We start from the raw sequence: 13,320 nt of genomic DNA, 5'->3' as shown, positions 1-13,320 counted from the left end.
TCTCCCTCAGGTAACTCAGGAAATTTGGCATGTCCATAAGGACCTGCACCAACTTCTACACATGCACTATTGAAGTCATATTGTATTCTGGTACATAAAAGCCTGGTATGGCAACTGCTCTGCGCAGGACCATATGAAATTACAGAAGGTAGTCTGTACAGCCCAGGCCATCATGAAAGCCAACCTTGCACAGCTCGCTGCCACAGAAAGGCTGTCAACATCATTAAAGACTCATTGCACCCTGGTAATGATCACCTACAGCCTCTTCCATCAGACAGAAGGTACAAGAAGCCCGAACACCAGCAGCTTCAGGAATGGATTCTTCCTGACCATTATTAGACCGATGAATGGACTCTCTAGCCTCAAATAGTGCTGATATTGCTAATGTTGATCTCACCGAGCACACACCTTATGCGTCTGAGTAAGTCTTTTTGATCTGTATACCCTTGCTTACTATGATCTACCTGTACTGCTCATAAACAAAGCTTTACACTGTACTTTGATACATGTGACGATAAATCAATCAAATCAAATAACTGGAGGAGATTGTAGCTCATTTGAACTGGAAGTCAAACAGCAAGCCTGAATGTTTCCACTTCCTGGACTGTTTGGCTGAGATATAAGCCTTCATCTCTGAGCCATTGAAGGAGTTTTGTGATGTAACTTTATCTAGCTCATACAATTTTAAATACCAATTTCAAACATATATTATTTGGCAGTAGAATATTTTCATGAATGTAGGTAAGTAAAAAGTTGAGGAGGTCTATGTTGAACCCTTTCTAATTACTATTTTCATTTATTATTTTGGTGGTGGCCAGAGTTTTTTTTAGATCAATGTGCTTTCTTAAGGTTAAGAAACGCATGTGAAGTTCTGAAAATAAATGCAATAGCACCATCTAGTGGCAAATATGTTTTCAACGGCTGGGTCAGATGTTGGACTGACTTTCTTCCCTCCTCTCAAAACAAAACTTAGTGTCATCATGTAAGCTCAACTTTCAGTTACTATGTACTAGAAGTTGTAATTTCATATTTTCAAACATAGATCCGGATAATATTTAAATGCATAAATTCTCAAAATCATTCAATACATAAGTTTTTAGACTGCTATGTTCATTTTCATTGGGACTTCTTAATTGTCTGGATCATGCAGAATTTGCCTTAGCAACTGCCTGTGACTATAACTAAATGGGTTAGTATGCAGGTTCCTAACTTTGACATTTTGTTTTGAATCCAACCCAAGCTGATGAGATTTTCCCCATGTGATGGCTGTATGCATATAAAGTAAAGTAAACTTTTAACCTCCTCCTCTGTGTTTGTATGTCTACAGGACAAGAGATATTTGACATGAGCCAGTAAATTTTATTTAGGCTGTAGAATATTCACAAAAACTTGAGAATTGCGGGTGGTGCAGTGGCTCAGTGGTTAGCACTGACCAACGCCAGGGACCTGGGTTTGATTCCAGCCTCAGGCTACTGTCTGTGTGGAGTTTGCAAATTCTCCCTGTGTGTGCTTGGGTTTTCTCCGGGTGCTCTGGTTTCTTTCCACAGTCCAAAGATATGCAGGTTAGGGAAATTGGCCAAGTTAAATTGCCTATAGTGTTCAGGGGTGTGTAGGTTAGGTGCATTAGTCAGGGGAAATATAGAGTAATAGGGTTGGGGAATGGGTTACTCTTCAGAGGGTTGGTGTGGTCTTGTTGGGCCGAAGGGCCTGTTTTCACACTAGGAATTCTAATTCTAAAAAGATATCTGAATTGTTGTCTTAATTCACCAATTTTACTTTTTGTAAATATTGTAACATTTTTTTAATCACTCTTGGGATGTGGGTATTGTTGGCTCAAGCAGCATTTATTGCTGTGCCCTACTTGCCCTTGAGAAGGTGGTTGTGAGCTGTCGTCTTGAGCTGCTGCAGACTATGTGCTGTAAATTGACTCGTTCAAAAGGGAATTCCAGGACTTTCACTCGGCAACAATGAAGGAGCAGTAATATATATCCGAGCTGAGATAGCTACTGGCTTGGAAGGGAACTTGCAAGTGGCTGTGTCCCCATTGCACCTGTTGCATTTGTCCTTCTAGATGGAAGTGGTGTTAGGTTTGGAAGTGGCTGTTTAAGGATCTTTGGTACATCTTATAGATGGTACTACACTGCTGCTACTGTCTGTCATTGTTGGAAGGTGTGTATGTTTATAAATGTGGTGCCAGTTAAGTGGGCTGCTTTGTCCTGAAAGATGCCAAGCTTCAGGAGTGTTGTTGGAGCTACAGCCATCCAAGCAAATGTGGAATATTCTATCACATTGTTGACTTGTGTGTTTTAGATGGTGGAAAGTCTTTGGCATGTCAGGAGGTGAGTTACTTGCCGCAGTATTTCTTGTGTCTGACCTGCTGTTGTTGCCACTGTGTTTATGTGGCGAGTCCATTTGAGTTTCTGGTCAATGGTAAACCCAAAGATGTTGACAGTAGGAGATTAAGGATGGCAGCATGACTAGTGGTTAGATTGTCTCTTATTAGAGATGCTCATTGTCTGGCTTTTGTATGTCACAAATGTTACCTGCCAGTTGTCAGCCCAAACCTAATCCAGTCCAAATTGCGTTTGAGCGTAGACTGATTTAGTATCTGAGGAGTTGTGAATGGTGCTGAACATTATGCAGTCCACACTTCTGACCTTAAGATGGAGGCAAGGTCAGTTGAAAATGTTTGGGGCTAGGACACTGCACTGAGGACCTCCTGCCGAGCTGAGATGACTGAACTCCAATAAACACAATCATATTCCTCGATACCAGATATGACTCCAGCCAGTGGAGAATATACTCCGGTACTGTCGATTCCAGTTTTGCTAGGGTTCCTTGATGCCACAGTCAGTCAAATGTGGCTTTAATGTCGAAGGTTGTGACTCTCACCTCACCTCTGGAATTCTGCTGTTTTATGTATGTTTGAATCAAGGCAGATAAGGTCAAACTGGGTGCTGCTTGGTAGTGCAATTGATGAACCTTCTATCACTTTATTACAAGAATTCAAAATTGCAGAAGAGTCATCTTACTCAGTCTGAACCAAGATTTCACTGTGCGTCCTTTAAAGTGGTAAATTTATATACAAATAAAACATATTTTTGAATTAGAAAATGAGCACAGATGCTGTTAATATGCCAAGTAATGTATTGTATCAGATGATGCTTGCAAATAAAGAATAAATTTTCAATTTTTTCATAAAATGTTTCAAACTGTACTCGAGATTTGGTTTCCAACCAAAGCTTAAATTTTTCACTTTTCCTCTGTCATGTCACAAGGTTTGATATTTGTTTTCCATAGCAGTATTTTTCTCCTCATTCACTTAAAGACGCACATTCATTTGGCCAAATCATCCTATTTCTGGATTGGTGGAGACAAGATATTCAACTGAAGTAACACTATGGGACCCTGAAGAAGACCTGACATACAAATCCATGTGGGATTTGCTCAGGAAGTTTGTGTTCAGTGGACAGTTCAACTGCCCTATTATACTGACTCCGAGCTAGAGTTAGAAACTTCAGGCAGTGCCAAAGGTTTTACCTGGATAGTTACCAAGGAAATGTCAGGCAGATGTAAACATGCTCTAACCCCTGTTTAACTAGGCAATCAACAACACACCACCCCCACGATTCTCCCACCAATCCACACTAACTAGCTCCTCACAAAGTGAGGATGAGTAGGACGAGGTCTGCCTACACATCAGCACACTCAACCCAACTATCTCCCAGACTCGACTATCTTTCAACCACCTGTCTCACCCCCAGCCGGTCCTAATCCCTACCTACCCAGCTAACCTTATCAGAAGGTGGAGTACCCAACCTTAGCTTAATTCATTCCACTCCAATAGATGCACTCTGCATTTCTATGACAGCCGAGCTTGGAGAATCCTGGAAGAAAAGACCAGCAGCCTCCAATTTGGAGAATCTTTGATATAGCAGAAAACGGCTCATCAGTGCCACTGCTTGGAAGATTGGTACCATTATTTTTTAAAGGTCTAATTTATTTTTATTAAAGTAATTTTTACAATCCATCCAAATTGGGGTGGAGGGGGGTGGAATCACAGGAAACTGAAATAGTCTGTATGAGGAGATTGGCACTTTCGGATAACTTATTGTCTAATTGATAGAATATCTTTAGGAATATATTAAAGTCTGCCCCAGAAGTTCTAATGTGTGCTCCTTCAACCTGAATACAAGGTAATCTCATCATTTGTTTCAGAACTTTCTCATAATAATCCCAAATATTGAGTAAGTAATTTTGTTCAAAAGCACTGTGTAGAATTATTGCATTTTGATTCATACAGATGTTACTTCAATCAAATGAGCTTTCCTGATGGATGTGCTCCAGGAAGTCAGTTGAACATGCTCATCTGTATTTTGCAAACACAAAATTCTTCATATTTTAACATTGATTACACATAGTTTGTATTCTCACAACTTTTGCATTTCCATTTATTGCACCTTACTGGTAACCAGTGCCCTTTTTATTTCTGGCTAAAAACAATGCACTGGTGAGATGACTTGGCAAATAGAAGAAGGCATTAAAGCGCTCATCCTGCAAATTTTCATAAACTGGTTTAAAAAAAGTTCAAAGAAATATGAAAGGACAGAAGGTACAATAATAGAAATAATTTAGTTTTATAAATTAATAATTTCAAAAAAAATTTAACAACTGAATATAAATACCATGAATTGGGACTACCTTTGTGGAAGGCTGAACAGTAGTTCAAGCCATGTGGTTTAAAGCTTAATATGATCCAAACCCACATTGATTGTAATATTTCCACAGATTCCAACAGTTGTGTCAAGGTCCAATGTAACTGCCAACAGCATGTCTGTATATAGCAGGGAGGATGATGGTGCACGTTCACACAGCTCCAAAAAAAGCAGCTTCAGTGAGATCTTCAATTTAGCAGAGAATGAGCGCCCTTTACCAGGTATCTTTTTTTTAAAAAATTGATAATTTATTATAATAATTAATTACATTTAAAAATGCCCTGAGCACTCCAATGTCAGGGCCTAACAAGAGGAAAATAAATGTTATTCCTTCATATTTGGATGCAATATATGTCGACAGTACATGTAAGTTTGTTTTGTATATTAAATTCATGAAAATTTAACTGTCAAGACTGTTGCTACTGCAGACTATGTTGAGATCTAATTCCAAAAGTATTCCTTGAATCTGCAAATAATTGCAAGCTCTCGATGTCTTTCTGTTGTAGTGTAAATGTTTTGAGTCTGCAGTTGTTTGTATAAGTATTTAAAGAAATCTAGTAACTTAGTTTGTACCCTCAACTTTTGCACTTCCATCTATTGCACCTCATTAGTAATCTCTGTCCTTTTTAATTTTTTTTAAACCTTTAGTTATACACAATAGATTCCAGGATTTATGAATCTCTGTGTCATTTGCTGCCTTTTAACTTGGCTTAACTGAGAAAATTCATCTTGCCCACCCCATGGCCACCTCTTTCCTACCTACCTCTAACTCCTGTTTGCATAATTGATTTTCCCATTTTTCAGAACATCCTGCTTTCTTACCTTTTTCTCTTCTAAATATTTATTTGCTTTTCACTCCTAGTGTGCAATGCCATGAGGAATTAAGCAGCCTTATTTAAGTAACAGAGGAACAAGAGTCGGCCACACAAAAGGATGGTTGCTTTACTTTGTCTCTACTTGCTCATTTTCACTTCATATCACTAGATACTGTTGTCTCGCAGGAACCTGCAATTATTTCAGCATCTTAGACCAGAAAGCAAAAGAGCAGAATGAGATCATTCAGCTCTTCAAGTCTGCTCCACCATTCGATCATGGCTAATATGTTTCTCATCTCACATTCCTGTCGTCTTCCCGTAGCCGTAAGTTCTTGACTAGTGGGGAGAATCAATCTAGCCATCTGCCTTAAGTACACTCAGTGCATTAGTCTTCACAGCCTTTTGTGGCAATAAATTCCACACATTCACCACCCTCTGACTGAAGAAACTCTTCATCTCTGTCCTGAAGGGTCATGCCTTCACTCTAAGGCTGTGGCCTGGGCCATAGTTACTCTTACTAGTGGAATCATCTTTTCCATGTCCACTCTATCCACGCCTCTGTTTTATGTAGGTTTCAATGAGTTCCACTGCGATCCTTCTAAACTCCAGTGAGTACAGACCTAGAGTCCTCAACCACTCCTCATATTACAAGCCCTCATCCCCAAGATCATTATTGTAAACCTCCTCCAGACCCCCTTCAAAGACAACACATCCTTCCTGGGATATGAGGCCCAAAACTGCTCTCAGTTCTCTAAACGTATCTGACAAGAACCTTATACAGTCATGCATCACTGCTCTTGTATTCTAGCCCCTCTCAAAATAAATGCTAATATTGCAATTGCCTTCCTAATTGCCATCTGAGCCTGTGCATTAATGTTACGAGATTCCTGAACTAGGACACTTAAGTCCCTTTGTGCTTCAAATTTCTGAGGTCTTTTACCATTTAGAAAATAGTCTACACCTCTATCTTCCCACCAAGGTGCATAACCTCTCACGTTCCCAGATTGAATTCAATCTGCCACTTCTTTGCCCTTTCTCGGAGCCTGTTCAAATCCCTCTGCAGCTTCCCTGCTACCTCAACACTATCTGTCCCCCTTTCTCCATCTTTGTTACTAAGTTTACGGATGACCTAATGCCCTCAGTTTCTTTGTCCAGATAACCTGAATAGTTGTGGCCTCAGCAGTGACTCCTGCAGGACTCCACTAGTCATTGGATGCCATTCCGGAAAAGACTGCATTATCCCAACTCTGGCTTCTGCCAGTCAGCCAATCCTCTGTCCATGTCAGTACCTTGTCCCTAACATCCTTATCTTATTTAGCAACTTCCTGTGCGGCACCTTGTCAAAGGTCTTCTGGAAATCCAAATAGGTCACAACTGCTGACTCACCTTTGTCTAAAATACGTGTTACCTCCTAAAAGAATTGTCGTGAATGACCTCCCCTTGATGAAGCCATGCTGACTCTGCCCTATTTTACCATGCGCTTCCAAGTGTTCTGCAATCTTGTCCTTAGTAATGGACTCTAAAATCTTACCAACTATCAAGGTCAGGTTAACTGGCCTATAATATCCTATGTTCTGCCTTCTCTCTTAAACAATGGTGTTACATTAGTCATTTTCAGGTCCCCTGAAACCCTCCTGCTTCCAGTGATTCTTGAAAGATCACCACTAATGCCTCCGTAATCTCCTTGGCTATCTCCTTCAGAACTATGGTGTTGATCTGGTCTGGGTGATTTATCCACCTTCAGACCTTGTAGCTTCCCCAGTTCCTCAAATGTTCTGATTTGATAGATAATAATGTTGTTTGAGGTGAGCAATGTTTATCCAGAGTGCTGCTCCTTTGAGGTGGCTCTTTGATTTGTATTTGATGGACATTTTGGTAAAATGAGGGATGCAGAGCAGATTTACCAGTCAGATACTGCAGCAAAAAGGCTTAAATTATGAGGACAATTTATATGGGAATATAGGAAGAGGAGTAGACCTTTCAGCCCATTGAGGCTGCCCTGCCATTCAATTAGATCCTGCTCAATCATCTACTTCAATGTCACTTTGCTGCAGTATCTCCATGTCCGTGATGTCATTAATATCACCGCAATATTATAGATCAAGGGCTACTCTTAGAGAGAGATGACAAGTGGTGGTTTAACCTGAGGGTCACTATATCGCAGATGAAGGTAAAGGTTGAGAAGAAGAATCCTTATCGGTAACCTCAGCTGTGTGGAAATTGAACCCATGCTGTTGGTGTCACTCTGGATCTCAAATCAGCCTTCCAGCCAAATTAGTTAAACTGACTCAAGCAAAGTTTCCCTTTGATTGATTTCTGTCTTGAATGTACTCAATCACTGAGCTTCCACAGCCCTCTGGATAGAGATTCCAAAGATTCACCACCCTCTGCATGAAGAATTCTTCCTCATCTTGGTCTTAAATGATCTACCAGTTATCCTGAATTTAGGCTCCCTGGTTTTAGCCAGGGGAAATGTTTTGCCTACACCCATCCTGTCATGCCATGTAAAACTACTTATGTAAGTTCCATTGGGATCACCCCATATTGTTAAAAACTCCAGGGAATACAGGTCATAGATCCAGTCTCTCCTTATAAAACAATTCTAAAATCCCAGAGATTAATCTGGCAAATCTCCTACATAAGGAGACCAAAACTATAAGCATTACTCTTGGTGAGGTCTCACCAAGGTTATATACAACTGCAGTGGCATGTTTTCTCCTGTATTCAAAGGCAACATACCATCCTCAAGTCTTGTTAAGTCTTGTTTCCCTAACAAATACCCTATCACTGCTGCTGTCTCTTCCTTCTTCCCCTCTTGTACAGCTGAGCTGCTTTCATGCCATTAATCTGGTTCTGACTGCACATCTCTCAGGAACCAATGCCTTCAACAGTTTCCAAATAAAATATTGAATTGCGAGCAGAACATCTGGATGCTTGGACAGTCTGCCCCACTCTCTTGGACTGCCTTGCAGTCACCTTTCTGTCTCCATGTTCTTAGCTTTTGTGACCAACATTGAACTTGCTATCTAAGAAGATCTTGGCCGCACAGATTGCCACAGTGACTCCAGAACCACTTGAGTTCCTAAACGCAGAGGTCACATTGCTGTAGCTGGTGACACTTTCTGCACAATTGTTTGGCTTGATCAACAGTAGAGTACGTACTAATTCCAAGCTGTGCTGTGTCACTTTCACTTGACTTCTGTTAGCTTCAGCAAGCCTTAGAACAATGACAAGCCTTTCTAGTACTGAAAAATCTAACTTATACTTAATATTGTTGCAATATGCCTTACTTAAGGCGCCTCTTTTCCTTAAGCAACATATTGCCATGTAATTCACAATGCACTAATTCCTAGTCACCTGGTCTATGTCTTATTTAGGCATAGATTTTTGATTGTGCAACTCTTACTGACTTATAAACTAGGTTTTGTTCTCTTGAGTAGAGAAGATTAATGGTGAATATTTGAGGTGCTTAAAATAAAGAATTTGGTAGGGTAGATAGAAAGAGACTAGTTTTTTGGTACAAGAAACATAGAATAATGAGATTAACCATAAACTTAGAACTAGACCTTTTACAGGGTGATATCAGAAAGCACTTCTTCATGTAAAGTTTGGTGAAAATGGAAACCATTCTGGAAAAGCTATTGAGATTGGGTCAATTGGAAGAATTGTATCTGGAATGGATTACTGTCAGGTAAGGGTAAGTGGAGCTGAGACATGGATCAGTCACATTGGACAATGTCAGAGGGCTGACTAATTTGCTCCTTAATCTATATTCCAAATTGGAATAATGAGTAGCCTGCAAAATAGAGATAACATATTTGCTATTTCCAGAACTAAATGTTGTTAAATTTTGTATTAAATTCATTATTCTTCTCCTGGGTCTCAGTCAAAAATTGAATTTTTTTGTCAATTCTGAATAAAGGCCAATATTGAAAGGAATAGTATGTTTGGTTATACATGTTATGTACGGAGAACAGAGTAAAGTTCATTTTTCATGAGCGTACACAAATAATGTGCTTTTGTCTCCCCAGTATGTGAAAATGGCTGGCGCTGCTGTCTAATTAACAGGGACAAGAAGATACCCACTGACTACATTCGGAATGGTTTTCTCTATGTAACAGAAAAGTAAGTAATACTGAGTTCTCTATGGAGACTACATAGTGTATAACCAGGGATAAGTTCGTTATTGGTACAATTCAACTATTTAAAATACATTTAATAGCCTTAAGACATTCCAAATTCCTCTATTGTGAATTATGTACTGTTTCTAAGTCTGGCCCCTGTTGTAATGAAGGAAATGCAGCAGCAAATTTCCGCTTACCAAAATTCCATAAAGAGCAATGTAACGATTATGTTGTTTTGTAGTGTTGATTAAGGATCAATATTGACCAAAACATTCTAGAGGAACCTCCTGCCCTCTTCAAAGTAGCACCAAGGGATCTTTTGTGCCCTTCTGAAAGGTCGAACAGGGCTTTGGCTTGATGTCTCATCCAAAAGTTGTTTTTTGTGACAGTGCTTTTGATATATGTCAATAAAGGCAATATCTTATCTATGGAAGATACTAACCAATGTATTGCTATCATTCAGCAACCAAAATTTGAAAAAATTCCTAGCTATGTTCCATGTTAAGGTTAGGGTCTTTGTTTAAACACTTAAATGAGTGTTTTTCCCATTGATTTTTAAATAGGATCTTCTGCTTGCTGCCCTTTTTTTTAAAAGAATTCTCTACGTCCAGTCACAATGTTGCGGCACAGTGACTCAGTGGTTAGCACTGCAGCCTCACAGTGCCAGGGATACGGGTTCGGTTCCAGCCTCTGGCAACTGTCTGTGTGGAGTTTGCACATTTTCTCCATCTCCGGGTGTTCCAATTTCCTCCCTCAATCCAAAGATGTGCAGATCAGGTGACTTGGCCGTGCTAAATTGCCCATAGTGTTCAGGGATGTGTAGGGTTAGGGGTAAATGTGGAGTAATGGGTGATAGGTTTGGATGAGATACTCTTCGGATAGCCAGTGTGGACTTGTAGGGCCGAAGGGCATGCTTCCGTGCTGTAGGGATTCTATGTCTGTTGAATCACACAAGGATATACCGTTTTTGTGTTTCCCGAAAGAGCCGCACATAATTGACCTTGAATCAAAGTACAACATTTTTTTTTCATCACAAAGCTGAAATATTATAATCAGGCAAATATCCTTTTTACTGCACCTCAGATCTGAAACACATTTAAATCTAATAATTGACACCATGTTCATTACAGTGCCATCTACTAAAGGCTTCTTCCTAGAGCCTTAAACTAGAAAAGCCACATTCATTTGCTACTAATTCATTATCACAATCCTTTCAAGATTTCCCAGCTCCTAGTTGTGAGTGTGTCCTTTGTTGACCGGTTTGAAACTGTTCTTTATAACTACTTCTCTTCAATCCCATCTTATGGACTCCCTTTCTGTCCACTGTTGCTTGTGGCCTCCCTTTATTATACCATACCCTTGTGCACTCCCTCCCATTTCCAGCCCTACCCCCTTCTGTTTTACTTGCTCTCTCACCTTCTCTTGCAGCCCCTTTCTTCCCACAGTCTCCTTGCACCCTCCACCTGTACAGATGATTATAAGCCAGAGGACCTCTTAGGCAAAAAAGCAGCTCCCAATTCTCTCTCACATCATCATCCTAAAGGCTGCTTCAGGCATGATTCCTCCTCCTGCCCTTGGCAAAATGCCAGCTAGCTCTCACCTGTGGCATTCCACCTTCCTGCTCATTGACCATCAGCTACTGTCTTCCAGAATCTTACTCTTACGGTGACTCCCCCAATGTTGGTACTATTTTGGGTCAGATTCCTGGGACTCTACTGCACAGCATTGTGGATGTGCCTTTACCAAATGAACTGCAAAAGCAGCTCACTATCACTTCTCAAGGGCAACTAAGATGGTCAATGAATGCTGGCCCAGCCAGCAATGCCCACATCCTGTGAGTGATTTTTAAAGGAAACTTCCATATCTGATTGCTCAAACCTCCTCAGGTTTGCTATTCATAGGTTGGTCCTCTCTTGTATCTATAGCTAACAGGCTTATAAAGTAATAAACATGGGATATACCCAACCTGTGATCGGGTTGGGGTTAGGCTTCTCATCATTTCTGACCGTTCTAGTCACGTGATTGCCTCATGAGTGAATTTTTCCAGTGACTTGGGGAAATCAGAGGACATTGTCCCTGCATATTTTTTGTATATTGTCTTGAATTAATTTCACTGGCATCTATGATGCACAAAAGTAGTTCTGATTCTGAATTAGATGATGCTGTTTACACTTCAATGAGGGTTTCAAAAATTCAAAATGAGTAAGACTGATTTAGAGCCATATTTCCCTAGTACATTCAACTGCATGTTGACTTGTTGGAAGAATAAATCTGCAGTGAAACCTTGTTGGATTATTCCAATGTTTAATAAAAATTGACAGGTTTGTAATCTCTCATTCTTGTTCTATTAATTAGCATTTTAAAACTGTTTAATTTTATTCAGGAGTAATAAGAAAATTAATTTCCAGAAGTGAAACCAAAGTTCTAGTATTTAAACTAGAAATGTGAACAGCTAAATTTTGAGTTCATTGTTTGCATTTAATAATATTATTTCATTATATTAATGTCTTTCTGAAATATGTTTCAAATTCTTCTCAATCACAACAATCATAAGTAAAGCAATTAGATTTTGAGGCTGACTCACATCAAGTTAAACTTGAAGAGAGAATGCAATGGCTGTCACTAAATCAGAATTTTCTTATCCTTATCCATTGTTCAGCACTTCAGGAATTGAAGCTCTTTTAAATATTTAGCAAAATGTTTATAGCATCGTCTGGTGCTATGACATGAATAAATTCCATACTTAAAATTGTAATCACAAAATATTCAATAAGTTTACATAAAAGAATAATTGATATCAAGATGTAATATTGAATAATTTTTCCATATAAATCTGCCATCTATCTTTTATCAAGCTTGGCTGCACTTGTTAAAAGAATAAAATATTTAAATGGACTGGAGAAGCCTGGATTTATTCATTTAAGATTTGTACTGTTTCTCTATAGTGCATTTGTTATGTGTTTTTTGCCATTGAATGTGTTAAGTTTTTAATAAGCATTTAGCTGGATGTGTAATTTGCCTAGTCACCAGCAAGTGATGTGTTCTGTCACCTGTTGGTGGCACTGCAATAGAGCACTGAGCAATGTTTTTCATTTTGAACAGACAGAAGTCCATGATGTTGTGTTAGTCCTATATTTGCAGAAACTGAGAATGTTGACGAAGCTCATCAGATCAAACAGCATCTTCAAATAAAGTAGACAGGTTTGAATAGGGTTATTTGAAACACTAACTTGTCGAACCATATTAGCTAACAGCAATCTAAACTCTCCATATTAGACACCTGTGCTGGTGAATACTTGTTGAGTTGTTTGTTTCTAGCATGTGGAGGAATTTGAGTTTTGTTTGTCTTTGCCCAAGTTTTGTGTTGAACTTAACAGTGAGGTTAATAGCACTTATCATTGTTGTGAAATAAACTTGACAACAACTTCAAGAATGAAGGTCTGAGCAGTAAACTCTGAATATTAGTAGTTATAGTATTAGTAACCCTGTGACTCCACAGGCTGCTTATACCAGGAGTTGGGCATTGTGAAGATGGAGAAAGGTTGGAAATTGGAACAAAGTTAATTAAGTTTTTTCCATTCCAGGATACAAGCAAATGCCACACTGATGCAGCAAGGTGTACTGTATCTTCATTTTGATGAAGTACTGTTCATAATTTTATAAGTC

At 39.3% G+C, this 13,320-nt stretch overlaps 1 protein-coding gene across 2 annotated transcripts in view; it reads left to right on the top strand.

Moving 5' to 3' along the window:
- The window catches only part of gramd4a (GRAM domain containing 4a), a 136,164-nt gene that overhangs the window by 113,435 nt on the left and 9,409 nt on the right, over window positions 1-13,320 (top strand). For both annotated transcript variants that reach the window (XM_060843182.1, XM_060843183.1), the window contains 2 exons: window positions 4,789-4,936; window positions 9,562-9,655. In XM_060843182.1, the coding sequence (XP_060699165.1) occupies window positions 4,789-4,936; window positions 9,562-9,655 (242 nt within the window). The remainder of the gene's footprint in view (window positions 1-4,788; window positions 4,937-9,561; window positions 9,656-13,320) is intronic.

The sequence above is a fragment of the Hemiscyllium ocellatum genome, chromosome 23 (assembly GCF_020745735.1).
Source record: "Hemiscyllium ocellatum isolate sHemOce1 chromosome 23, sHemOce1.pat.X.cur, whole genome shotgun sequence".
In the NCBI taxonomy this organism is placed as follows: Eukaryota; Metazoa; Chordata; class Chondrichthyes; order Orectolobiformes; family Hemiscylliidae; genus Hemiscyllium; species Hemiscyllium ocellatum.
The sequence above is the reverse complement of the archived record's forward strand: the minus strand, read 5'-3'. Positions and strand labels throughout refer to the sequence as shown.